Genomic DNA, 25,714 nt, shown 5'->3' with positions numbered 1-25,714 from the left:
AATGTTGAAGACAGCCCTGCTCCTCTGATCCTCCACAACATTGTTTTTCAACTTTATAAATATCTTAACCACCGCTTTTTTTTTAAGTAGATTATGCGAACGCCCTTGCCCGTCCCATCAATGTTAAAAACATATCTGCATCCATAGTACCATATAAAATCAATTTACAGCGGAAACGTTCCCATATTATTTACTATACATTTGTCAGAAGTATTTGTGCCGCACGATCTTAATTGCCCAGCAACCAATGCTAGAGAAGCTCTATAGGGGAAGTGTGCACAGTACCGGACAGTAGTTGTAGAGTCCGTATCCGATAGATGACAAACGTGTATTGATTATCATCACCATTGTGTAAGTTCAAGGTGTAGGTGAGCAAGTTGTGACTTGTATCAGGCCAGTGTGGAGAAAGATATTGGCGTTTGTAGCTAAATTGCTGTGTACGTTGGTGCTGTATGTTAAGTTTCGTCTACTGTGTCGTCTGTACGGGTAAGCACGTGAGCATTTTATTACATATATGACTTTTCTTATTGTGTGATGTACCCAAGAATGTTAATAAATATTGAATTACGGAACGTATTACTACGTGATCCAACATTATATGTTAACATGTTGATTTCCCAGTACCGGACAGCATGTATGTTACCAGTATCGGACAAGGACACAATGCCGTCCTTACGGAAATTTTATAATAGTAGCGTTTCTCGTTGTCGTTTTTCCAGGCAAGATGGCAAGCAAGAAAGGGGGGAAATGGGTGGAAGAGGATATGAGGAAGGCAACGCAAGCAGTCATGGAAGGGAAAATGAGTCTGAGGGTAGCAGCACGTAACTTTCTGGTACCTAAGAGCACTTTAGAGGATAGAGTGAAAGACTTCAAAATTGGAAACAATAGAAATGACTCCTCAAATGGGCCGTTTTGATACATTTTCAGAAGAAATGGAGACGCAGCTTGTTAATCATCTAAAGGACTTAGACAACCAATTGCTGTCAATGAACAAAAAGAAGTTTTTCACTTCACAGGGTGTGAAACACAGTTCTGTTAGCACGATTTCTTGCTCATCTCAAGAAAGGTCTTCATTTGACCCTAGTATGCCGTCAACTTCAAGACAATTTCAGACAGTAGCTCAAGAGATCTACTTAGTTACAAGCGAAACAAATAGCAGGTTACCGATGAGAAGAAACAAAAGTGAAACCAGCCAAATTCTAACATCTACGCCAAAAGAAAAACGTAACAGGAAGCAAAGCACAAGTGATAGAAGAAACTAAACTGAAGAGCATGCAGTTTCAAGTAGACGAAGATAACGAAAAGGTAGCTAATGAAAGCGAACAGACAGGTGTAAAGAAAAGTAAGAAGTCAATAAGAAAACACTGAATTTTGACACCGATAGCACAGATAAGTGCAGCAGTGGATTAAAAGCCATCATCACTGAATGCATCATTTGTTCTGAAACAGTGGACGAAGAGTGAGTGCAGTGTATTTTGTGTCACAAATGGGCTCATGTTGCATGCACAAATCAGGAGAATCTTGACTATTATTTATGTGATCGGTGCAAATTTGTTTAGTGCTTGTTTATGTTCAGGTGAGATAGGACTAATTCACATTTTGACACTCCTTATTCAGTACTGGGATATTGGCTTGACATTTCTTTGCTTGTATTATTATTGTTTCTGCAACGAGATGTGTTTTATTTACTTAAATATTTATAGAAGTGCCTTCAGACGTTATTTACGTTCATATATCATTCTATTCATTGCATATAAAAGGAAACAATGTATTTTATGTTGTGTCCGGTACTGGGTAACGTTTTTGTGTATGTGTGAATTTGAACCTGATTTTCATTTTTATTTTAAAAATATATGCTCTCCATTGTTGTAGTTTCTTTTACGTCAGCTCATATAATACATGTCCAACTTTAATATGGTTGCATTACTTTCATGATGTACCTCTTACTTATCTCGTGAATTCGAAAAAACCTTAGGTGTCCGGTACTGTGCGCACTTCCCCTATAATAATAATAATAATAATAATAATAATAATAATAATAATAATAATAATAATAATAATAATAATAATAATAATAATATCCATACGATTGAAACTCTCACTCTTTTTTTTGTCAGTTGCAGTTTACATTTCAGGTTGATATATTTGGGAAAAAGGAAAGTTTTCTTGATCTGCTATCTCAGGACTAAGGAATTCAGTTATAATTCAAACCGATTCCATTTAAATGAAATGAAATCTTTGAGTTTTACGTTCCACAGTTATGTCGGTTAGGCTAAAACAGACGGTGATTATGAGAAATGAGTGAAATGGTGGAATAAAGAAAGTGGGAGAAAACGGGAGAACCCCGAGAAAACCCACGAGCACGGTATTTGTCCACCACAAGGTCCACACGGCACGAGCTGGGATCGAACCAGGGACCCCAAGCACTGGAGGTGAACGCTCTATCACTGAACCACCGCCCGCCCCCCTTCCGATTCCATTTAATCTGGGACAAGATGAAAGGTCGAGTGCATGTGAATCAAGTTCCTCCGGAGTCGCACGGCATTTTGACAAATGTCATGACATGGAATTGAGAAAACTGCAAATCCGCTTCTACATAAATTAAATATAAGGAATAATCTTAAATAAGTTGTAGATATGTCAACAAAGCATAATCCTAGATATAAAATAATGTGTATTTCTTGTAATCACTGATATCGTTCAAAGCTTAAAGTGACACTGCTTCGTTAATACTTGGTACAAAGAAAACTACCGTTGCAGTTGTTTTGTTTATTCTTCTTTCAAACGTTTACGCATAATTTGACACATCTAAAGATCATTGTGACGAAATTGAAAAAGAAAAATTAAGTAGATGTTCTGTGGAACTAATGTAAAATCATACTACTGTACAGAAAAGAAATACATATATATGCGTATGAAATCTTTGCCATCCGCCACATTTCAATTCTGCATATGCCTAGCTTGTTCTTCCTGCTCTAAAGGTTTGAACACGCTTACACACAATAGAATAAACAACATTTTATACCTGACGTACTGGCAACCCTGCTAACTGTCGTCACTTCCGTTCTGATCCTAACCTGAATTTTTGTATAGGACTAGGCAGAAAATGGAACTTAAAAAAAAATGCACGGTCATTCTCTTGTAGAAGGCGAAGGAAAGTTTAGAGGAAGGAATAATTGGTATACTCCCTCCTCCTGCTCTCTCTCTCTGCCTAGTATATTTTCTTTATTTTATTGTCTCCGAAACACCATTCCAGGCAAATGCTTTTCGGTAGAAAAGTTAGAAACAAACCACCCCAGTCTTGGACAAAGTAGGCAAGATGCGGTACTCAGGTCAATGAACCTGCTTTGGAAATGTTCGTGCAATTTAGGTTATTGAGATTGTGTAGTTTCTTCAACTATGCCGCCTTTTACTATGGCTCGTGCTATAAATAAGTCATCGTCTGATCATATGGGAAACACCGCTAGTTGTTCTTGCCTGACATCTGTTTCATATTCATATTAGTCAGTGCCGGTGATAAAGGGCGCGCACACCCCGCGGTGCGAGGGAGCAGACTTGAGGGGGGCCCTTACAAGGTACGCTCAGCAAGGCACCTTTTACTTGTCATTTATAATTTTAATGCATTTTGAAAGCGTTTCTACACACCCTATAATTAATTCTAACAGTTTCACAGAATTAAGTAATGAAGTAGTCATTAAAATTAAATAATGAGGTATGACTGAACATGAATGTCAGGTTGCTCTTTGCGATTTTCCAAAGATTTTATTTTGCAGTGTAACATTTGCATATTATTATGTTAGTCTATAATGCCATATTTTCCTTATCGCGTATCTTAGACTACAATTCCCGTGTATTACAATAAATTATCGTGTTTACCAGAAATATCTACCAAGAAAACAATCCGAGATATTTCAACTTGTTAATTGAAGAAGACAGTTGCCTACTGATAATTGAGTGGCTCCACTGAGATCCGAACGAGACAATTGTGTTCGCATTTGATATGTTATAACTAGACGAATCCCGAAGTTATACGTGTCACCGGGCGGGATATCGTGAGTAACAACATATTCAACGAACTTAAAAAGTTCGTTACTGAATTCTCTATGTCTGTGTGTCTGTCTGTCTGTCCATCTGTCTGTTATTTGCGATTTTTTCAGTTTTGAACACTGCATTCAATAGAGCATCAAATACTATCAGAGAAAGTGATTAAATTTTTCGCGTCACTCTTACCGTTCCCGAGATATTGGCCAAAAAATGGCCGATTTCCAGAAATTTAAGGAGCCATATCTCGGGAACCGTAAGTCATAGAAAGATCATATTGGTGTTGATCAATACCTAAGAGGATGGTAAATATTTTGGTACCAAATAGTAACCCGTGGCCACTGGTTTGGCCAATGGCGAGTTTGCTAGTGGCCACCCATTATTATCGGTACCGAAATGCTTACCATACTCTTAAGTATTGATTAACACGAATATCATCTCCCTATGACTTACCGTTCCCGTGATATTGGCCAAAAAATGGCCAATTTCTAGATATTTAAAAAGCCATAGCTCAAGAACCTTAAGTTGTAGAGAGATGATATTGATGTTGATCAATACCTAAGAAGATAGTAAATATTTTGGTACCAAATAGTAACCGGTGGCCATTGATTTAACTGTACTGGCCAACTGGCCACCGTTCCCCAGATATTGACCAAAAAAAGTTCGAATTTCTTGATATTTAAGCAGCCATATCTCGAGAACTGTGATTCATAGAGAGATGATATTTTGCTAATTTTTGCGAGAAAGAGAAGGTGCGGATAAAAAGACTTACTTTTACATCTAGGAACAATGACAGTTATCCTTCCCGCTCCATATCTCTATTATTTTTAAGTTCGTTCTGGCAATGCTCTTGGAGCATTCTCAATTGGTTTGTAATGTAAACGCTACAAAAAATTACCTGCTAGAATAGTTTGAACCGAGTCATTTGTTCGGAAACGGTTGGGTAAATGGAAAACTCGGTGAACACGTATTCCATCATTTTCAAGGGCACACATTTTGGTGGTAAAATGTTTGCCTCAGAGTTCCCCGCGGGGTACCAGACGGGGTCTAACTCAAGGGGTCCCTGGTCGATCTCAGGGGTCGATTGCGCCGTGTGAACTTTGTGGTGGACAAACACCGTGCTCGTGGGTTTCCTCGGGGTTCTCCCGTTTCTCCCACTTTCTTCATTCTACTATTTCACTCATCTCTCATCATCACCGTCTCCTTTAGCCTAACCGACATAAGTGTGGGACGTAAAACTTAAAGATTTCATTTCACTTTTTCAAAAGTTTCAAATGGCAAGGGGATTATGTAGCACATAGTTTGAAAGCTGTTGTAAAATGGTGGAAAATGTAGCAAGTCTCGACTCTCTACGACAACCCTGTGTACAATGGCGGCGGGTCAAAATGTAAACAAAAACTTAATTGAAAAGTCCATGGCCACCCGCTATAAATCGAAAATGGTGAGACAAATGTAAAAACAGGAAAGGACGTGTGGCATTACGAAATCGAGCTAAAGAGAATTTCACAATGAATATAAAGCTCAAGCTCGAATTAGTGAGAATCTCGATTAGTGTGATCCTCATTGAGATTAGCGAATGCGAGCTCTATTGAGGATAGAGAGCATGAGCCCGAGCGAGTCACGGTTGCAAAATTACCATTTTTACTTCTTTCTTTCTATCTTTTTTTTCCTACTGGAATGCGTAAGGTTTATGAACAGCAGAAGTGCTTACTAGAAAGACTTAATTAGCGTGCGCTTCAATTATCCATAGAAACTGCTTAGATATCTAATGCAACTTACGTTCACATTTTAACAATTCAGGTTGTAATTAAAACCTTGAATACTGAGCAGATGAGCACATAGATTTTTTGTTGGGGTGTATTTCTAATACGCAATTAATTCTTCGTAAATAAATACAACTATATAGTATCTGAAGCGGCTTGAGTTGGATTGAATGAAAACGTGAACATATATTCGAACTGCGCAATGTATTGTTAATTACCATGAACTGGAACAATTAGAAAAAAAATGGAAGCGCGACTGATGAGCGCCAAACATCAAAATTTCACAAGGCATGGTTAAAGCTCACACCTCGAAAACCAGAAAAAAAGATTGTATCATTAACTAACCGTTGTCTTGTTCAAGTCAGTTCCTTTTTATCATAACTTTTGAAATTTCCTACAAGTTAATGAGAATGTTGAAAATTTCCTACATTTAAAATTTATTTATTATGTACTGATCAGTCAGAACATTGTGACTACCTACCTACTATCGATATAAACCCGTCCAGGAGTTACCTGCGTCACCTGCCGACGAATGCCTGCTAGTCAGTCACACGTACGGGTACGGAGCATGTAGTATCAGTGAGAGTGCTGGCCGTGTGTAGAATGGGGAAGGCGCGCGATCTAACTGAGTTTGACCGAGGGCAAGTTATAATGGCCCAGAGAATTTCGGAAACTGCAGGACTTGTCGGGTGTTCGAGGAGTGCTGTGGTGAGTGTCTTCAACAAGTGGCGAAACCAAGGGGAAACGACGTCCAAACGTCGACGGATTGGGTGCCCCCTCCTCATTACAGATGTCGGACGTCATAGGCTGGGTAGACTGGTATAAAGGACAGGCAGTGAACTGTGGCAGAACTAACATCAGACTTTATCAATGGGCAAAGTACAAGTGTGTCTGAACACACAGTGCACCGAACACCCCTAACGATGGGCCTCGAAGGCCCATGTCCCATCCATGTGCGAATGTCAACACGACGACATCGGCAACTACGACTAAAATGATAACATGACCATCGTCACTAAACCTTGGCACAGTGGCAGAGTGTTGCATTGTCTAATGAATCCCGATACCTTTTTCATCATGACGATGGGAGGGTGCGAGTCCGTCGTGTTCCAAGGGAACAGCTCCTTGACACTTGTAATGCAGGACGGAGACAAGCTGGTGGCGGCTTCACAATGCTCCGGGGAACATTCACGTGAGCACCCATGTGTCTAGTGGAGCTCGAGCAAGACAACATGACGGCCGAGGCGTATCGCACACTGCTTTCAGACTACGTACACCCGTTCATGACGACCATGTTTTCCAACGGTAGTGACATTTTTCGAAAAGATAATGCACCATATCACAAGGCCAGGATTGTGATGGAGTGGTTCGAGGAACACAGGGGCAAGTTCCAAGTGATGTGCTGGCCGCCCAACTCGCCGGATCTGAACCCAATCGAACACAGATTTGATGTGATTGAACGTGACGTCAGAGCGCATCGCCCTCCCTCCCAGAATTTAAGGAAATTCGGTGACAGGTGTGTACGCATGTGGTGCCAACTCTCTCCAGCGACCCACCGAGGGACATTGCGACCATGCCAAGAAGCGTTGCCGTTGTTATTGGTGCTAAAAGGTGAGTAGTTATCGGGCATCTAGTAAAGTGAGTTCCTAATTATATATTCATAACACGTAGCAAGCTGCTTTACTTTTCTGCATTTTACAATCAAACTTGACATTGATGAATAGCTTTGAATTACATATTCCGTGGAGATGTTGTACATAATAATCGTTTTATACGGGCGGTCTTTTTATAGTATGACAGTTTGAAGAATGGATACACCTTTTTTCCGCATATTAATGACACAGAAGAAATACGATAATGTATGCAAGTGTGGCCGGAGGTTGTATAGAGAACATGACACACAATAAATGTTTTCCGGTGAAAAAGAAATGTTAATTGAACAAGCGGAATACAGAAAGAGCTTTCGGAAATAAAATATGCAGATCACACACGTAGAACAATTTAATATAAAGTTGGATTGATTAATATGCAGCACATGTAACACGGCAGCTGATGGAGAATATTCTGGAATTGTGATCGTTGGAATGAGTGCAAGAAAGCACTGGAAACTTCGAGATCTTTTTTAAATTTATTATTGTTGGAATAGGGGAAAGAATACACTCGAAACTTCTGGAAAGATTGAAGGGTATAAAAATAATGATTTATTTGCATGATTCGTACAACGTATAAGAGATAAGAAACGCAAACATACTGTTGGAAGAAGAAAATTGATACATAGAAGGCACCGGAAGAAAAAATCATTAGTAGGCACTAACTTTGCAGTATTTTGTATTATACTTGTTCATTTTTATATGGGAAAGGGACATATTGTAATTGTTGAGATTATAAGGGGACGGAACTGTTTGTTTTAATCGGGAATTGATTGCAGATTTTCCGGAATTGAAAATCATATGACTCGGTGTACTTTTATGAAATTATAACATGACTAACATATAGTATAATGTAATATGTAGGGTAGAGGGAATCAACATTAATGATTGCACTGGGAATCAAATGAGTATTCTCTCAGGTGGAGAACCGTACGCTAAATTGTATGCTTGAAGTGTGAACTTATTACTTGTATGTAGCTATGAATTGTGTAAGACGTATAACTGGTATTTAGAAAGTATATGGTAAGAAGGAAGTTTTTATTGAGTAGGAAGCCATGACATTGCCGGAACTCGAACCAGGGTTGTCCCATGTGGAGAACCGCACGCTTGCTTGCACTGTAGACTTTTCTCAGTTATAAGTGGTATATTTTTACTGTGTATGAACAAACTTATATTGGATAGGTAGTTAACAGAATCTGCACCGCGAATCGAACCATGGCTCTCTTACATGCAAAGCCAATATGGTTGGGAATGTTAGTGCTACGTTGAATATTGTAATTGGAAATCGTAATACAGCAAATAACTAATTCTTAATTATTTTATTGTTTTAGGTGCTGAAGGAAATAGAAACGGTTGTAATTAATAGAAACATTGGAGAATAAAACCTATTGTTGTGAATTGTTTGTTGCGGAGGTTAACGTAAAGGAGTTACAGATTGGTCTTAAAATATGGATTTACTGAAACCGTTGGATCTTAGTGGTATGAAATATTGAAAATATTGGATAATGTGTGATACGAATACTGAATACTGAAATATTGACATAAAAGTTACTATACGTTTTACATTCAACGAATATAATGGCTAAGCTAAAGGTGTCGGTTAAATAAGGTATACATTTATAAATTACTGAAATGAAGAAAGTGGGAGGAAGCAGGAGAACCCAGAGAAAACCCACACACACCGTGTTTGTTTACCACAAAGCTTACCTGGCACGAGCTGGGATCGAACCAAGGACCCCATGCACCAGAGGTGAACGCTGTATCGCGTAACCACCATAGTTTTTTATGTATTATATTTTGGATAAAGGAGAGTGATGAATAAAGACGCATTTATAATTTGTGGAACGAGATTGTAGGAGGAAACGGGAGAACTTTACACTCACACAATGTTTAAACTAGAAATGCACTTTGAATGAGGGAAAACATTTCGTTTCAGAACTGACTTATTTTTATGATCAGCGCTACTTAATGTCTATGAACGAGGAAAGAAACTTACTGTAGCAGTTATTGGAGAATTATACTTTTTGAAACTCTTTATACAAAACTAGATTTTTATTTAACTTCATACATACTAGTAAAGTAGATATATCTAATAACACGTAATGTACGTTAGGGACAATTTTGACATTATTTAAACAGTGTAGGTAACGACACTTTTAAGGCAATACAAGAGACGGACATTTATCTGACAGTGCAGATTGTGATAGTAATGGTGTGCTTGATTTATTAGGATTAGTTTTATATGTAGATGGAAACAATTGCTTTAAATAAGAGATACCACTTTGAACGTATAGTTCGGTTAAATTGCTTTACTTTAGAACTCATAACATTAAGTACAAGGAACCAACACCATGACGATAACTATTAGCAGGACTGTGAAGTATGGGAATTAGCGTGTCGGAGAGACAGATACATTTTACGTATATAATAATGAGTATGAATATTTAACTTTGGCAGCTAGAAGATTATGCAACCGACAAGTTAAAAATGTTTTGACGATTGCATATTATATTCACAGACAATCTGATATGATTTTGTATTTTACTTGAAGTGTGATTAGTGTTTGTTTGAACTAAAAGGGTATTTTATTTATTGGTCTTGTTTGTAACTTAGAAAAACAAGATAATATTCTTGTAATGGTGTTATGATCGCCAGAAACGAAATAATAGCTAACATGTCTTTTTTACAGTTGAAATAGATATCTGTCAATTTAAACTTTAATAAAAACTAGTCTGAATTTCGACAATTTTAAACTTTATTGTAATTGTTACAAATGCATAAGAAAATAGTATTTTAATGTTTTATTTGTCTGCATATACAGTGCAGATATATTTGTGAGTGAATACATGACATACAGTTATAACATATCAGAAGTGTTGTACTCCCGAAATTAGATCTTCCTAAACCTTAAAGAGATTATATTGTGCAGTTTTCACTTATTGAGTTAAATTTGGTAATTTAAGACGAACTATGGTTTTGCTCTTTACCCACTGCAGTTGTATTGGATTGAAATACTGAATTTACTATATCTGGATTTTTAGTTACTGTTTTACTGGTTCTATGAATGATTTGGGAGGGCTGTTGTTTAAAGTGGAATTTGAGCCATTACTAATGCTTGTAACGAGAAACTATATATATCTATTCGGAAGTGTGGACTTTTTTTTTACGCAGATGAGAAGTAACCTGTGTGTAAGACAGCAATACGAAAACGAATATTTGCACAACGAATTGAATTACTATTGCTTACAAGATTTATTTTAACTGTACCTGGGACTTTTGATTGATAAGTAAATTATTAAATTATATTTTAAAGTGGTGTTGAGATTTATTATGTATTAGGCTATCGACTACTGTTTGGATTATTTTTAATTTATGTTTTATATAACAACAAGGTTATAAAGAACAATATAACAGTAATATACGTTTCGAACCACAATAGGGATAACTTTAATGCAGTTGTTGTGTATATGAACTGTTATGGAACATTAATCACGTAGTATATAGCATTTTTTATATTATTGTAATTGCAAGAGAACTGTATTATAAGACTACCTAACACATGTAAATAATAGTTAGAGCTAAAATACTGAATTACTGGCAACTGAATTGTGTTTTTATGTATTTTGTATTTTTAAAGAAATAAACTGATATTAGAAACAAATAATCTTAGTTGTTTGTATGCTATATGAAGAAACTAGTGTTTAAGAAGCAGTGCATTAAAAGAAAAAATAATTGTTTTGGAAGAATATGGTAGGAAACTGAAAATATTTAATACTTTGTTTTAGATTTTTAGAGACATTACCAACGTAAGTAAATGATGAACTATTGTCGATTGAACGGGAATCACTGAGGTTGATACCTTGTGTTTAGTTTATGATATGAAGACTTTAACATTCTTGTTTACACAGTTACTTTTAAATGAAAAACAACATATTATCTTGTATGTGGAATGGATTGATTTAAGAGCGCTCCCAAGCGAAGGATTCATTGGATGCGGACCACATTTAAAACTTTATAACCCAACAAACATTTTAACACTTTTTTAAGAGAATTATGGTTGCAGTAGGAGAGAAATGTGTGATATACAGTAGAAAAGTCGATGTTACAGTACCCTTGTACTCTTTCTTTTCTTACAAAAGAAAGTGTACTCTTTTGCTGAGAATATAGATGATAATATTGTAAAATTACGTGTTGTTTTATTGCAAGTAGAATAATGTTACTTCAATACTGCTTAAACGCAGTGACTGTTAGTGCAGGATTCACCCTCCAACAAATTTCAGGATGTGCAGATCTTTACTTGGTATATGCTTTTTTCAAAGAATAAAGCTTAGAGAGCTCAATACTTTGAGGTAAAGGATAAAATGTCTATGAAATGCATAGAAATATACAGGAAAATACTTTTTTCTTAGTAAGATGATAACGTGAAATGTATCTTTAAGGAAGATTTCCCCTTACTAACCCAACCACTTTCATTTCTCTCTCTCTCTCGCTCTCTCTCTCTCTTTTCACACACACACACACGAGCGTTAAGTTTCGTTCGGTGGTGCAAAAGTAAAAGGATTTTTAAATTTCTTTCATGATTTTCACCAAGGTTTTAAAAGGCAGTCACAAAAAGGATGAATGGAAAACTGAAAAGCCTCCACCTCCTAATGTATTACAACGGATACAGTTACCTGCATAAAAAAACCTGCTTTCCGTAAAACATTCTTGAAGCACCCCTAAAGAAAGGAAGACTTTTCTTTTACATCATTGATCTCGAAAAAAACAGAATGGAACTTGTTTTGTTGTGTATTATGACGATTTTCTTGAAGATAAAAAACAGTTGTAAAATAATTATTTTAGTTTTCTGTGGTTAACCTTTAAAGTAAAAATAATATTTATATTTCAGTGTCCTGAAGGTTACTGGTGGAGTGCTCAGCTTAGCTGCAGGAAGTCCAAGCTTTAAATCCCATTGAGAAAGCGTTAAACATTTTATACAAAGATTTGGGATTTCACATTAAACTATAGATTACCAGCTCATATAACCTCAATGCTGAGAAAGAAGATAAACTTGAATGTAACACTTTGTTCTAATTGAAAAACACTGTGCTTAACGTCTTAATTTTATAGTTGTTTTCCTTCCTTCATTCGTCCTTAGGTCTTTACTATTAGTATCATATTTTAATACTGAGTCGCTGAATAAAAACACAGAATAAAGAATCATTTTTCCTAAATCACAATCACATACGTATCAAGTCTTACATTATACACAAAAGTAGTAAACGTATTTTTACATAGATACACTGCAGGTCAGTGATAGAGTGCCCACCTCTGGTGCGAAACGTTTTCAGCGCTCAATCTTAAACCATGGGTAACATCAAGTTTTGCCTTTGTTTTCAGAAAAAGAGAGAAAACTCGTTTTCATAATTAGATGGAAAAAAATTTAAACTGTTAAGAATCAAATATAGGGGATATAAACGAGTATTTAAAAATGGAAATACCTAGAATATGTATATATGTATTTATTTTTTAAAAAAACTAAAAATTACATAATAATGAAAATATTTACAAGACAAAAAATGGGTCTATAAACCGAAAATACCCTCCTCCGAATCATCAGTAGTGTCCTCACCTTGAGGATTTTTCTGTTCAGCCTCATCATGAGGCCGATTTCTAAATTCGTCTTCCTCAAAATGAGGAAGACCAACAATTACCTCCACCTCCTCTCTCCTCTATTCCGTATATTCTTCTTCTTCCTCAACATGAGGAAGACCAACAATTACTTCGACTTCCTCTCTTATTTGTTCTATATATTCTTCATAAACATGTATAAAATTTTCATTTCTGTATATGAAGATTCTTCTGCCTCTTCTTATTGTTGTTCGTGTAATAACCCTGGTTACTTCTCTCTGCCGGTTGCTTATAAACTTCATCCTGAAAAAAGGTATATAATTAGCTTCAAAGCACATGAATAATAAAATAAAAATATAATTTAACTTCATTTTTAAATTTCGTCATATTTAACTTCGGGTGAATTCGGGTATTTAACTTCGGCTGACTTCGGGTATTTCCGTCAGTAAAACATTCTATATTAAATGCGAATACAATTACATTATAAGACTAAAATGTTCGGGTGTGACTTCGATATAGCTAAGATATGTGTGGTGAGCAAAGATATGAAATCTTATACAATAAGAGTTTCAAGAATAGATATTAGTTAGAGCAAGCTAGCACGGAGTAATACGCGGTATTTGAGGTACAAATTAAATGTTGCTTTTTGATTACCAATAGGATTTGCAAGTATTGTTGTTTTTGTGTCAATAAAGACATATTTTCCTTTTTTTACATTTAAAATACTAATATTATTAAGTTACAAATTTCTTACAACAATATCGATCAAATATTTACCATTCGCCAAACGCTTGAAAGGAAAATAAGAATACAATACCCCGGTACGTCAATTTGGTTTTAAATCGCTTACGAATCGGGTAGGAAAGAAACATTTTATAATATTTTTACAAAATTTAAAATATCGAAAACTCATTACATTAATTAAAATGTGTTTCAATCAATCCCAAAGTAGCAAAATTCTTGTTCACGAGCTTTTACGTGAGAATGGCATGAAACCATGATATGCGTTATCGACATTACTATTTAACATTGTCTTGCAGTACGCTATAAGGAAATCAAAGATAGCAACTAGGTTATGGTATTTGCTTATAATGTAAATTTGACAGGAAAACAATAAAAGAAATGCAGAGGCATTATTGAACGCTTGCAGGGACATGAATTTACTAATAAGTACATGAGAGTTCATCAAATTGTAATGCTCCTATTATAAAATGCTTTAAAATACCAAATAATACTTTCCACATAGTGGAAACTCAAATATTTAGGGTCAAACCGAAAGCATATTCACGAAGAAGCTAAATGTCAACTACAAGCAGAGAATTTGTGTTATTCAGTTCAAAAAATTTTTTATAAAAATTTTATCGAAGCTTAAAATATATAAACAATAATCATGCCTGCTGTTTGTATGGTTGCGAAACATAGTCGCTTACTCTAAGAGAAGAACATAGACTAAAAGTATTTGAGAACAAGATCCTGAGACGACTATTCGGGTCCAAGAGGAACTGGAATGGGGAATGCCAAAACTACATATTTTTATGGTTTACCTAACATTGTTAAGGTCATTACATTTATTAGGTTTACGTTGTGTAGATCATATACACACAGTAAAGACGGTAGAAACGCTTTTAAATTTTAAACTTTAAAAATACAATCGGAAAACAACCATTAGGAAGAGCTAGGCGCAGATGGGAGGACAAATATTAAGATCTATTTCGCACAAAGTAGAAAAGGGATCCAGTTGGCTAAGGATAGAAGTCAGTGAAGAGCTTTTGTGAACGCGGCACTGAACCACCCTGTTCCATAGACCATAAATTACATTTATTTTTTTCTTTCTCAATATATCAGATACATTTATGTTTCCCAGTATGACACTTTTTCTTTTTTCTGGTGGGTCTTTGAACTTGAGAAAGTGTTTTTATGTGACCTGTTATTACACTAAGATTACTAAACGATACATATGTGGAACGTGAATAGTTAATCATTAATGTCTATGCTTGCTGCTGCCTAACACAACATGGCTTAGCTATCGTGCTAAGGGTAACATGCAAGAGTTCCACCACAGCAAATGGGCTGCTCAGATTTCTATTCCAACATTTTCAAAATAAATAGTTTCTTCTTTACTTCAAAATATGTAAAGCTTTAAAAATCCATTATGTTATTGAAAATAATTCTTAGGCTTGTTCAACTTATAATTGCAAATGAGGTGTAATTCGCTGTACTACCCATTGAACAAAGTCATGACTACATGATTTTATTTATTGTAGGAACTTCTAATGATATATAGATTCGAATCATTGAAAATTCTTTTATTTTGATGTATTGAATACAAAAATAGTACAACAGTATTGAAATACGTAGTATGTAATGTGAACAATAGAAATGTTTCTTAAAAGAAATAATGAATAACATTCAGTTTATCACCTGCACAGTACAATACCACAACTAAACTAACTTTCAAATTGTATGAACAAATGCACAGTGTTGTAACGTAAGGTACATGGAAACATTTTTTTTATAATTTAGTAACGACAAAAAGTGAAAATAGGTTTATTATTATTATTATTATTATTATTATTATTATTATTATTATTATTATTATTATTATTAGATTGATTATTTTCACTGCTAACAAGAAAAAAAATGTTTTTCAAATCCATGTTTTACTTAATAAAAACATAGTATTTATAGCGATACACTTTTGTTATTGCGATAAAAATGTTTTAACTGAACAATACTAAGAGAAGTGTAGTGCAAAAGTCTTTATAAGACAGACACATTTTTCAAAACATGTTAAGTGAGGAGGTGCACTAAGAAAAAAATGTGGGTGGCGTACTTAAAATCGTAGGATACATTCGTAATTCCTGTAGTTTTTGGACTTAACGTACTGCAGACGTATAACTGAAAACGCATGTTTTATAATACTTTCTGTATAAGTGTTCCATCCATACGTACTTTCCGTATAAAACAATGTAGGCGGTCAGGATCTCACATACAAATAGACGTATATAACATACAGCTGACAAAAGGTAACATAAGTATATGCATGTGATATACGGAATGATGTAACATCTAAAGGCAGTGCGTACGTAACATATGAATAACGTATCCTCCGTACTGATTTCCGTAGTAACAAAAAAAGGATTCCGTATATTAGTACAATATAGCACTATCCGGATAACGGATTTTTCTGTGTGTTTTATACTACAAAGGTATGTACTATTTCCGTACAAGTATTGTTAAGCAATATAAAAAACAAATAAATGAGACATGGTAATCACTTTTCTTTTATCCTTGTGCGATGATCCTTTTCTTGATTATTTCTGCAACAATGAAAAGACAGCATATGAATTTCCAAATCTAACACTTAAAGTGTGAAGTACATACATATACTACGGTGTATAAAATTATTGCTTACAATATTAAATTATCAAAATCATATATTTATTTAGTCTTACGACTAATATCATTTTATAAACTAACATCTATAGGTAAAAGTTTTATTTTCTCAAGTTATGTCAATGCAGTATCCATTTTAACCATAGAACGCATATGTGCGCTCTGTCAAATAGAAATAGTAGACTCAAAACATAATTAAGGTACCTCGTAATATAATAAATGTAAATCAAATCTTCATCTTTTGTAACTCCTAATATCGTAATGTGCTTTTGTATATCAAGTAATTTTAGCCTTGTACAAACAACAGTTTCCGAAATTTCTCTTATTTTGTATGAGTACTCTACCTTTTCATACCTGGGTCTCTTAGACTTCTTTAAGGAATATTTCTTTGTGTGTATTACTATATATGAACGTTGTCAGATAATAGTTTTTATTCTCATATAACTCTACACTTGAGTTTTGCAGGTGTTTCATAAATTTAATTGCTGAATTAACTTCACTTTAGATCATAGTATTCATCTGCCAAATGAAAACTCTTCTATCTATAGAAACCTCATTGTACCAGTATTTGTTATTTTGATTTTTCTATATATAGTCCTTTCGCTGGGGGTTTCCCAGATTATGAACGTATTTATGAACCTTCTTACTAATAATAAACTTCTTTTAATAATAATTTTAATATCATAGATTAAGTACTTTCCTTTGTGCGAAGTTAGTGTTACAGTATTACGCATCAGTGTAATTTAGTGTCAGTTTCAAGATACGTCAACTGGGAAGTGAAAATGCCTTCAAGAAAAAAAAATAGGTCACCAAAGCTTCAGTAAACTCAAAATATAGTAACTTTAGAAAAAATTGTGTCTGAGTTGCTTGCAAAACAAAGATTTCAATTTCTGATGAATGTCTTAAAGGATACTTAAAAACGCTTAGGGTACGTAATCCGTAACAAATTGTTCAACTAAACCGAATATGTTATTGGTAGCAATCTTAAAGAAAAGGCATAGCTTCACAAAAGAAAAAACATGTTAAAATGATACTCCTACAAAGCTAAATGTAAAATAAACAGTAAGTGTGTGTTTTTTCGCGGTTTTCTCATTTCCTCCCACTTTACTTATTTATTCATTTCTCATCATTACAGTTTCAATTACCCTACTTGGTATAATTATTGCAAGTAAAATTAACAGATTTCATTTCATTCCGGTGTTGTGTATTACTTCTAAACGCTCAATGATAATAAAATATTTTAATCTTTTTATATTTCTAAACATAGATATATTTCAATTCTATAATTTCGTTAACGATTTCCGAGCAGTATAATAATAATTATGTACTTATTGTCCATATTTTAAATTAAGAAAATCCTATTTTGATTTTTTATCGATTATAAAAAAAGCATGATACACAAATATCTTTAAATAAGTCCGGCTTATCTGTATATCATCTTTCCTAAAATCCCTCTAAATAACAATAATATTAAAAATCACTCTAATATTAAGCAGAATGTAGTAAACATTTAACACATTACTGTATTTATATCAATACTGATTATTTAAAACAAATGTTTTCCAAATCTATTGAGAAATGTGTGTTATATAACATGAAAATCTAAACATTTTCGTTGCACAATAAAAAAATGTAGAATTGTATTATTATTATTGTACTGAAATAAAATATTTTTCAACTTCTTCCTAATATCTAATGCTATTAGAATTTTACTTACCTTTGCAAATTGATCTTCAATGATGGGACTTTTTCTTTAAACGATTGTGCTCTTCTGGTTTCCCACCTCGTTGGTACTTCTTCTTCAAATGATAATTTTCCATCTTCTAACTTGTATATATAAGTTTCAAAGCTTGTTAGCAGGGGAGGTTTTCTAAATAGAAAACAAAAACATTTCTACCCTTCTGATCATATAATTTCTTCTCACGTATTCACCGTTTTCCCTCACCTTGCTACTTCCCGTCCTAAATCAAAGTTACTGTATTTTCTTTCCTTCATTAATTTCTTCTAAACTCCTATGTCAGATCTGATTTTAACAACAAAAAATCTTTACCATTTAACAATACATATACATTACTTCTCCTAAAATATAACTCCAGCCGTTATGCTAATTTTTACAAAGCTTCCCATTCTCTGTGAAATACGCATTTCGTTCTCGTGCAAACCGTATATATTTCTCTTAACTATGATGCATGTTGCATCAAAAAAAAACATAATGTTTTTCTTAAGGAAAAGAAAGCCTTCTTTGTTTTCTTTCTACCACAACATGTTTTTCACTGTCCAAGGTTTTTAAAATGCTTCTTAAACATCTGATTTCTCTTTGTATTTAACCATTTAAATTCAACATCACGTCCATGCAAGAGGATTCAATTTTTCAAAAAGACAGGAAACGCATTTACTCTCCTAGCATGCGAGAAGATAACAGTCCGAAAATAAATATTTTCACTTCATACCCTTCCATTGTTAAAATACACCTGCCTTCCCCAACACGCAATAATTTCCACCTCTGTCTACCTGCAATAAATTTAAATCAACTATCCCCTATAATTCTCTTTTTCTCAACACACACCCATGATAAAACCACTTAATTGTTTTATTATACAAAACCTAACAATATGATGTCGTCCTGTAGATTATTTCACCCTTTTCTAACTAATAATAAAATACCTTTAAGTCCAACATGATACGTGATTTACATCATGATTTCTTTTTGTTTTCTGTTACCTACACTGTTTAAATAATGTCAAAATTGTCCCTAACGTACATTATGTGTTATTATATATATATATATATATATATTCTTTACTAGTATGTACGAAGTTAAATAAAAATCTAGTTTTGTATAAAGAGTTTCAAAAAGTATAATTCTCCACTAACTGCTACAGTAAATTTCTTTCCCCGTTCATAGACATTAAGTAGCGCTGATCATAAAAATAAGTCAGTTCTGAAACGAAACGTTTTCCCTCATTCAAAGTGCATTTCTAGTTTAAACATTGTGTGAGTGTAAAGTTCTCCCGTTTCCTCTTACAATCTCGTTCCACAAATTATAAATGCGTCTTTATTCATCACTCTCCTTTATCCAAAATATAATACATAAAAGAGCTATGGTGGTTACGCGATACAGCGTTCATCTCTGGTACATGGGGTCCTTGGTTCGATCCCAGCTCGTGCCAGGTAAGCTTGGTGGTAAACAAACACGGTGTGTGGGGTTTTTCTCGGGGTTCTCCTGCTTCCTCCCACTTTCTTCATTTCAGTAATTTATAAATGTATACCTTATTTAACCGACACCTTTAGCTTAGCCAGTATATTCGTTGAATGTAAAACGTATAGTAACTTATATATCAATATTTCAGTATTCAGTATTCATATCACACATTATCCAATATTTTCAATATTTCATACCACTAAGATCCAACGGTTTCAGTAAATCCATATTTTAAAACCAATCTCTAACTCCTTTACGTTAGAAACCTCCGCAACAAACAATTCATAACAATAGGTTTTATTCTCCAATATTTCTATTAATTACAACCGTTTCTATTTCCTTCACCACCTAAAACAATAAAAGAATTAAGAATTAGTTATTTGCTGTATTATGATTTCCAATTACAACATTCAACGTAGCACTAACATTCCCAACCATATTGGCTTTGCATGTAAGAGAGCCATGGTTCGCTTCGCGGTGCAGATTCTGTTAACTACCTATCCAATATAAGTTTGTTCATACACAGTAAAAATATACCATTTATAACTGAGAAAAGTCTACAGTGCAAGCAAGCGTGCGGTTCTTCACGTGGGACAACCCTGGTTTGAGTTCCGGCAATGTCATGGTTCCTACTCAATAAAAACTTCCTTCTTACCATATACTTTCTAAATACCAGTTATACGTCTTACACAATTCATAGCTACATACAAGTAATAAGTTCACACTTCAAGCATACAATTTAGCGTACGGTTCTCCACCTGGGAGAATACTCATTCGATTCCCGGTGCAATCATTAATGTTGATTCCCTCTACCCTACATATTACATTATACTATATCTTAGTCATGTTATAATTCCATAAAAGTACACCGAGTCATATGATTTTCAATGCCGGAAAATCCGCAATCAATTCCCGATTAAAACAAACAGTTCCGTCCCCTTATAATCTCAACAATTACAATATGTCCCTTTCCCATATAAAAATGAACAAGTATAATACAAAATACTGCAAAGCTAGTGCCTACTAATGATTTTTTCTTCCGGTGCCTTCTATGTATCAATTTTCTTCTTCCAACAGTATATTTCCATTTCTTATCTCTTATACGTTGTACGAATCATGTAAATAAATCATTATTTTTATGCTCTCCAATCTTTCCTGAAGTTTCGAGTGTATTCTTTTCCCTATTCCAACAATAATAAATTTAAAAAAGATCTCGAAGTTTCCAGTGCTTTCTTGCACTCATTCCAACGATCACAATTCCAGAATATTCTCCATCAGCTGCCGTGTTACATGTGCTGCATATTAATGAATCCAACTTTATATTAAATTGTTCTACGTGTGTGATCTGCATATTTTATTTCCGAAAGCTCTTTCTGTATTCCGCTTGTTCAATTAACATTTCTTTTTCACCGGAAAACATTTATTATGTGTCATGTTCTCTATACAACCTCCGGCTGCACTTGCATACATTATGTGTCATTAGTATGCGGAAAAAAGGTGTTTCCATTCTTCAAACTGTCATACTATAAAAAGACCGCCCGTAAAAAGAATTATTATGTAAAACATCTCCACGGAATATGTAATTCAAAGCTATTCATCAATGTCAAGTTTGATTGTAAAATGCAGAAAAGTAAAGCAGCTTGCTACGTGTTATGAATATATAATTAGGAACTCACTTTACTAGATGCCCCATAACTACTAAGGTGGACATACTTACAATTAGGTAGGTAATCATAATTGTCTGGCTGATGTGTGTGTATATTTTAACTCGTACATTTTGTCTCGACTCGAATTTCGAGACGTCTCGTCTCGAATTCTAGTCGAGTCGAGACAGAAACTGTCGAGTCGAGACAGAAACATATTTTCGAGTCGAAACAACATTTTCTCGAGACGAGTCGAGACAGGCTTAAATCTCGACTCGACTCGACTCGTGCGCATCCCTAGTTGAAAATATTGTAAAAATACTTTTTTCTGGGTCTGTCTCTTTTTAAATGTCTCATAGCGACTGTGTCAGCTAGCAATGTTATCGCTTGCAAAAAAATATATTAAGAACCTGACGAAAACTGCTTGTACATTTATTACTTATTAGCTATAAGCACGAGTTCTTACGGGGCCTTAATTCAGAATCTGCATTTTAAAAAGTGGAAAAACAATGTTCCCATAACCATTTCATTGCCTCGGTATGTATCCTTCCAGTTGCGTAAGCCCACATAGCAAATATATATATATATATATTGTTGGTTTCATCCAGGCAAGGAATTCTTAGAAATAGCAAGAAATGTGCATAAGTTCTGACTTCCTCGGCTATCATCCGAGATTTTAAAAATACACTCCGAACGCGATTCGACTTCGTGGATATGTGTGCACGAAATATGGAAGCTTCAGGTGTGACAACTTTCTACGCAGAGAGCTAATCATATACATATGTTACTTTACTATTATTAAAGACGTACTGAAAGCTTAATCCTCTAAATACCTTAAATGTATATTTCCTAAAAACTGTATTCAGTTTTATACATTCGAATACAGGATCGAATACAGCAGTCTGTATCGAATACAGGTAAGAAAGCATACAACAAATGATCAGTTTTTCGATACCTACTGTGAAAATCAAATAAAGTACTCAGCTAAAGACAGTAAAGAGAATCTCGGGAATCAAATTATTCTAGAAGTTTGTTTCATCATAGAAGTAATCATGGTCGTCTTTGGCATGTTAAAATTGGGGGGGGGGGACGCGGACGACTAGAATACAAGTAGACCCCAACTAAAGTTACGTGAAAATTACGAGTAAACTGGAATCTACTTTACTACCGGGATCCCCTCGTGCTACCTTTAATAACAAAACTCATCATAATTTTTTTCCATCACTGGTAGGCTACCTTCCCCTTCCCCCAAAAAGAAATATTTAGTTTATATATAATAGGGTTCAGATAATTTCTTCACCTTAACCCCACAATGCATAGTGGAACAGATATGGGTCATAGTGATAAATGTAATCTGTGCTTTCCTACATAACGGCATGTCGTTGCTAATGCATTTTAAACCAGATTGGGAACGTTCGAAGCTAGTTGTAATTCCACAGTTTCCGCTTAGATGGCACTATGAAGCATACCGGTACTTCTCATTGTTCTTTTCTCTTGAAAAACTTTTTTTTTTTTTACAGAAAATAAAATCATGCATTGTAGCGTTAACACTCCTACCGGTAAATTCCTACTAGGTGTTCTTAAACGCATTTGCAGCAGTCTAATTTTGTAGTTCTCTTATATTTCGATTTATTAGCTAACAAAACCTTAAATCTCTGAAAGAAGTCTTACGATGACACTTGATTTGATTCCGAATTTCGAATTTCTGATTTTCATTCTTCTTCCGTATTCTTAATAAACTCAAAAGGTATGTATATTATCTGCCTTTTTCTTCTTCATTTCGCTGTATGTTTTTCGAACTTGGTCAATGAATAATCCTCGTTTACTTCATTTTCCGTTCTAATATCTAAAATATACACCCTCCATTCCGAAAGAAACCGAACTTTTGAAAACAAATAGTACCACTAGTGCCATCTGTTGTAATATTCTACCGGTAGATGGCGTAGTCCCTCATTGACAACTGGTATAAATGTCATGACATTTGGATGCACGGCATCAAAGTTATTGCGTTTCAACTGTCAGTGTGTTGTTTACATCGGTCGGAAAATGAGTTTCAAACGAGCTGCAATTGAGTTTTGTGTTAAACAGGGTAAAACTTTTAGTGAAACGCACCAAATGCTACAAAATGCATATGGTGATGAGTGTCTATCCCGTACGCAAGTTTACGAGTGGTTCAGGCGATTCAAATCGGGTAGAGAGACGCTGGATGATGACGAAAGATCAGGCCGTCCCAGAACCGGATTATCGGAAGAAAACATCGAAAAAGTGCGTGAATTCATCAAACATAACAAAAAATCGTCACAGAAAGTCACTGGAGAGTTTTAATGAAGCGTTTGCTGGCAAGAATTCGTCGTATTCGGCCCGAATATCGCGAAATCGGCAGTTGGACTCGTTTGGACGATACTGCACCATCACATCGTTCGCGACTTGTAACTGAATTTTTGGTCAAAAATCACATTATTCGGTTGCATCATCCGCCCTATTCACCAGATCTCGCTCCGTGCGATTTCTATCTGTTCCCGAAACTGCATTTGGCGATGAAAGGAAAGTGGGACGCATCGATTGATGCCATTGAGAAGGCGACGACCGCCGTCCTAAAGACCATTCCAATAAAGGACATGGAGAAGTCGTTTGACAACTTGTTGGAGCGTGCAAATATGTGTATCGATGCAGAAGGGGAATACATTGATTAATAAAAATGATTTGTTCCAAAATGTACATTGCCTTTTTGTTTTTTAAAAAAGTTCGGTTTCTTTTAGAATGGAGGGTGTATAGCTTATTCGTGCTATCATCCCGCTTCTCAACGTATTTTTTCCATCTTCCTCAAGTTTAATTCGCTCATTCAAGCTTATTTCCATCTGTAGTTTCTGTATTCTTCCCTGCTCCCTTCCATTTAAATGAAATTTACCTTCATATATATCATTCAATTTTTTATATCCTTTTTTATTCCACTTATCACCTTCGCTTCTATTGTATACTTCCCGGTCTCTGTATAGATTTCCTTTCTTAATTTGCAGATCAACTTTCTTATACATCCCTTCCTTCCGTTCTCCAGTTTTTATTCGTCATGGAATCCAATTGTTGCTGGTTAAGCAATGAAAAAACTGTGCGCCTGCAGCCGAGATTACTTTGACTAACCAAGAAGTGTAACCTAAAAAAAATCTTTAAAAGTGGCACACGTCAAGCGGACATTTTAATCACATCAACTAAGACTTAGGCTAGTTGAGAAAGCGTTACCCCCCGTAGCGAACGCGGCGAAAGTGGCTATTCAGTAATTTTACCTTCAGCAGATGTGTAAATCATACTGTGAGCCAGTCAGGTTTTCCAGGTCTTTTTGCCAGGTCCAGGTGTGTAATAGCAGAGTTCCAGTACTAATTAAATGTCCAGTCCAGTAACATCTTCCAAGCAGCTGTTTCTTGCTACAATCCCTTTGACTGGCAACACGTCTTTCCTTTTTTTTTCCTTCCTTTTGAAATCTTTTAAACAGCAGGCGGTCTATTGTTCCGACCCGCAGCAAATACGCTTGAGCTGACGTTTTCTCAGCGATTTTATTGCTTTCGCGCTTATGATTAGCCATCTACATTTAAATACATGGTCAGCGTATTCCAAGAGTACGAGTACGCATGAACAACAAATACGCTTTGCGATCTCCTCAAATAGCCGGGTACTTAATGTTTAACAACAGACTTTACTTTCATTTGTTCTGCCTATGTTTTCACTTGTTCCATATAAGATCTAAATACTTTCAGCATTGATCAATTTATCTCGTACTCAAAATATTCGGGGGGACGCGTCTCCCTGTCCCTCACCTTCCGCCACAAACGCCCGTGGAAGTAATCATACAAAATATAAAACCGGTCTTGCTTTACTTTCATATTAAGTAAAAAGAAATTCTCACACATTCTAATAGAACTAAATTTTGTGTAAACAAAAGATTATAAATACCTTCCAGAATTTCTATTGTTTGATGAACTAGCAGCTGATCAATTGTAGAAAGGTATTCCAGACCTGGTGGGCAATTGGGGATTTGCTGTGGTGCAGGCATCCAAATTCCACCTATAAAATAAAACGATCAAAGTCATATTTTACTTAAACGCGGTTAAATCTTTCTACGTCGCACGTACTATAATAGCAAAAAATAAAAATCTTAATTCGCCTTAAGTACAATTACAAATTAATTTTGAAAAAAAGTAATTCCAAAATTCAAAGAATAACAGAATTAACTCTATAGCATTAACCCACAAACTCCCCTTGTGCCACCAGTGACCCACTTTATGTTTCACTACGTTACATGGGCTATATCATTCATTTAGGCAAAAAAAAAAAACGTTCCACTTCAGGCACACTACCCGTTCTCTTGTAAGAGTTTCGTTCACTTCTCTTCTCAGGTTTTCGATGTAACACGGTATT

At 35.0% G+C, this 25,714-nt stretch overlaps 1 protein-coding gene and 1 long non-coding RNA gene across 3 annotated transcripts in view; both read right to left on the bottom strand.

The window, feature by feature from the left end:
• The window catches only part of LOC145684352 (phospholipid scramblase 2-like), a 123,335-nt gene that overhangs the window by 66,399 nt on the left and 31,222 nt on the right, over positions 1 to 25,714 (bottom strand). For both annotated transcript variants that reach the window (XR_014131278.1, XM_081756573.1), the window contains exon 4: positions 25,250 to 25,360. Coding sequence is in view for 1 of the 2 variants with exons in the window: in XM_081756573.1 (XP_081612699.1) it covers positions 25,250 to 25,360 (111 nt within the window). In the remaining variant the exon portion in view is untranslated. The remainder of the gene's footprint in view (positions 1 to 25,249; positions 25,361 to 25,714) is intronic.
• Positions 12,898 to 18,317, bottom strand: LOC145684353 (uncharacterized). Its single transcript, XR_014131279.1, has 3 exons — positions 18,177 to 18,317; positions 16,342 to 16,383; positions 12,898 to 13,366 (listed from the first exon to the last, which is right to left on the bottom strand). It is a non-coding gene; the product is annotated as an uncharacterized LOC145684353 (long non-coding RNA).

The sequence above is a fragment of the Thermobia domestica genome, chromosome 4, assembly GCF_964235325.1.
Source record: "Thermobia domestica chromosome 4, izTheDome1.hap1.1, whole genome shotgun sequence".
NCBI classification, from domain to species: Eukaryota; Metazoa; Arthropoda; class Insecta; order Zygentoma; family Lepismatidae; genus Thermobia; species Thermobia domestica.
The sequence above is the reverse complement of the archived record's forward strand: the minus strand, read 5'-3'. Positions and strand labels throughout refer to the sequence as shown.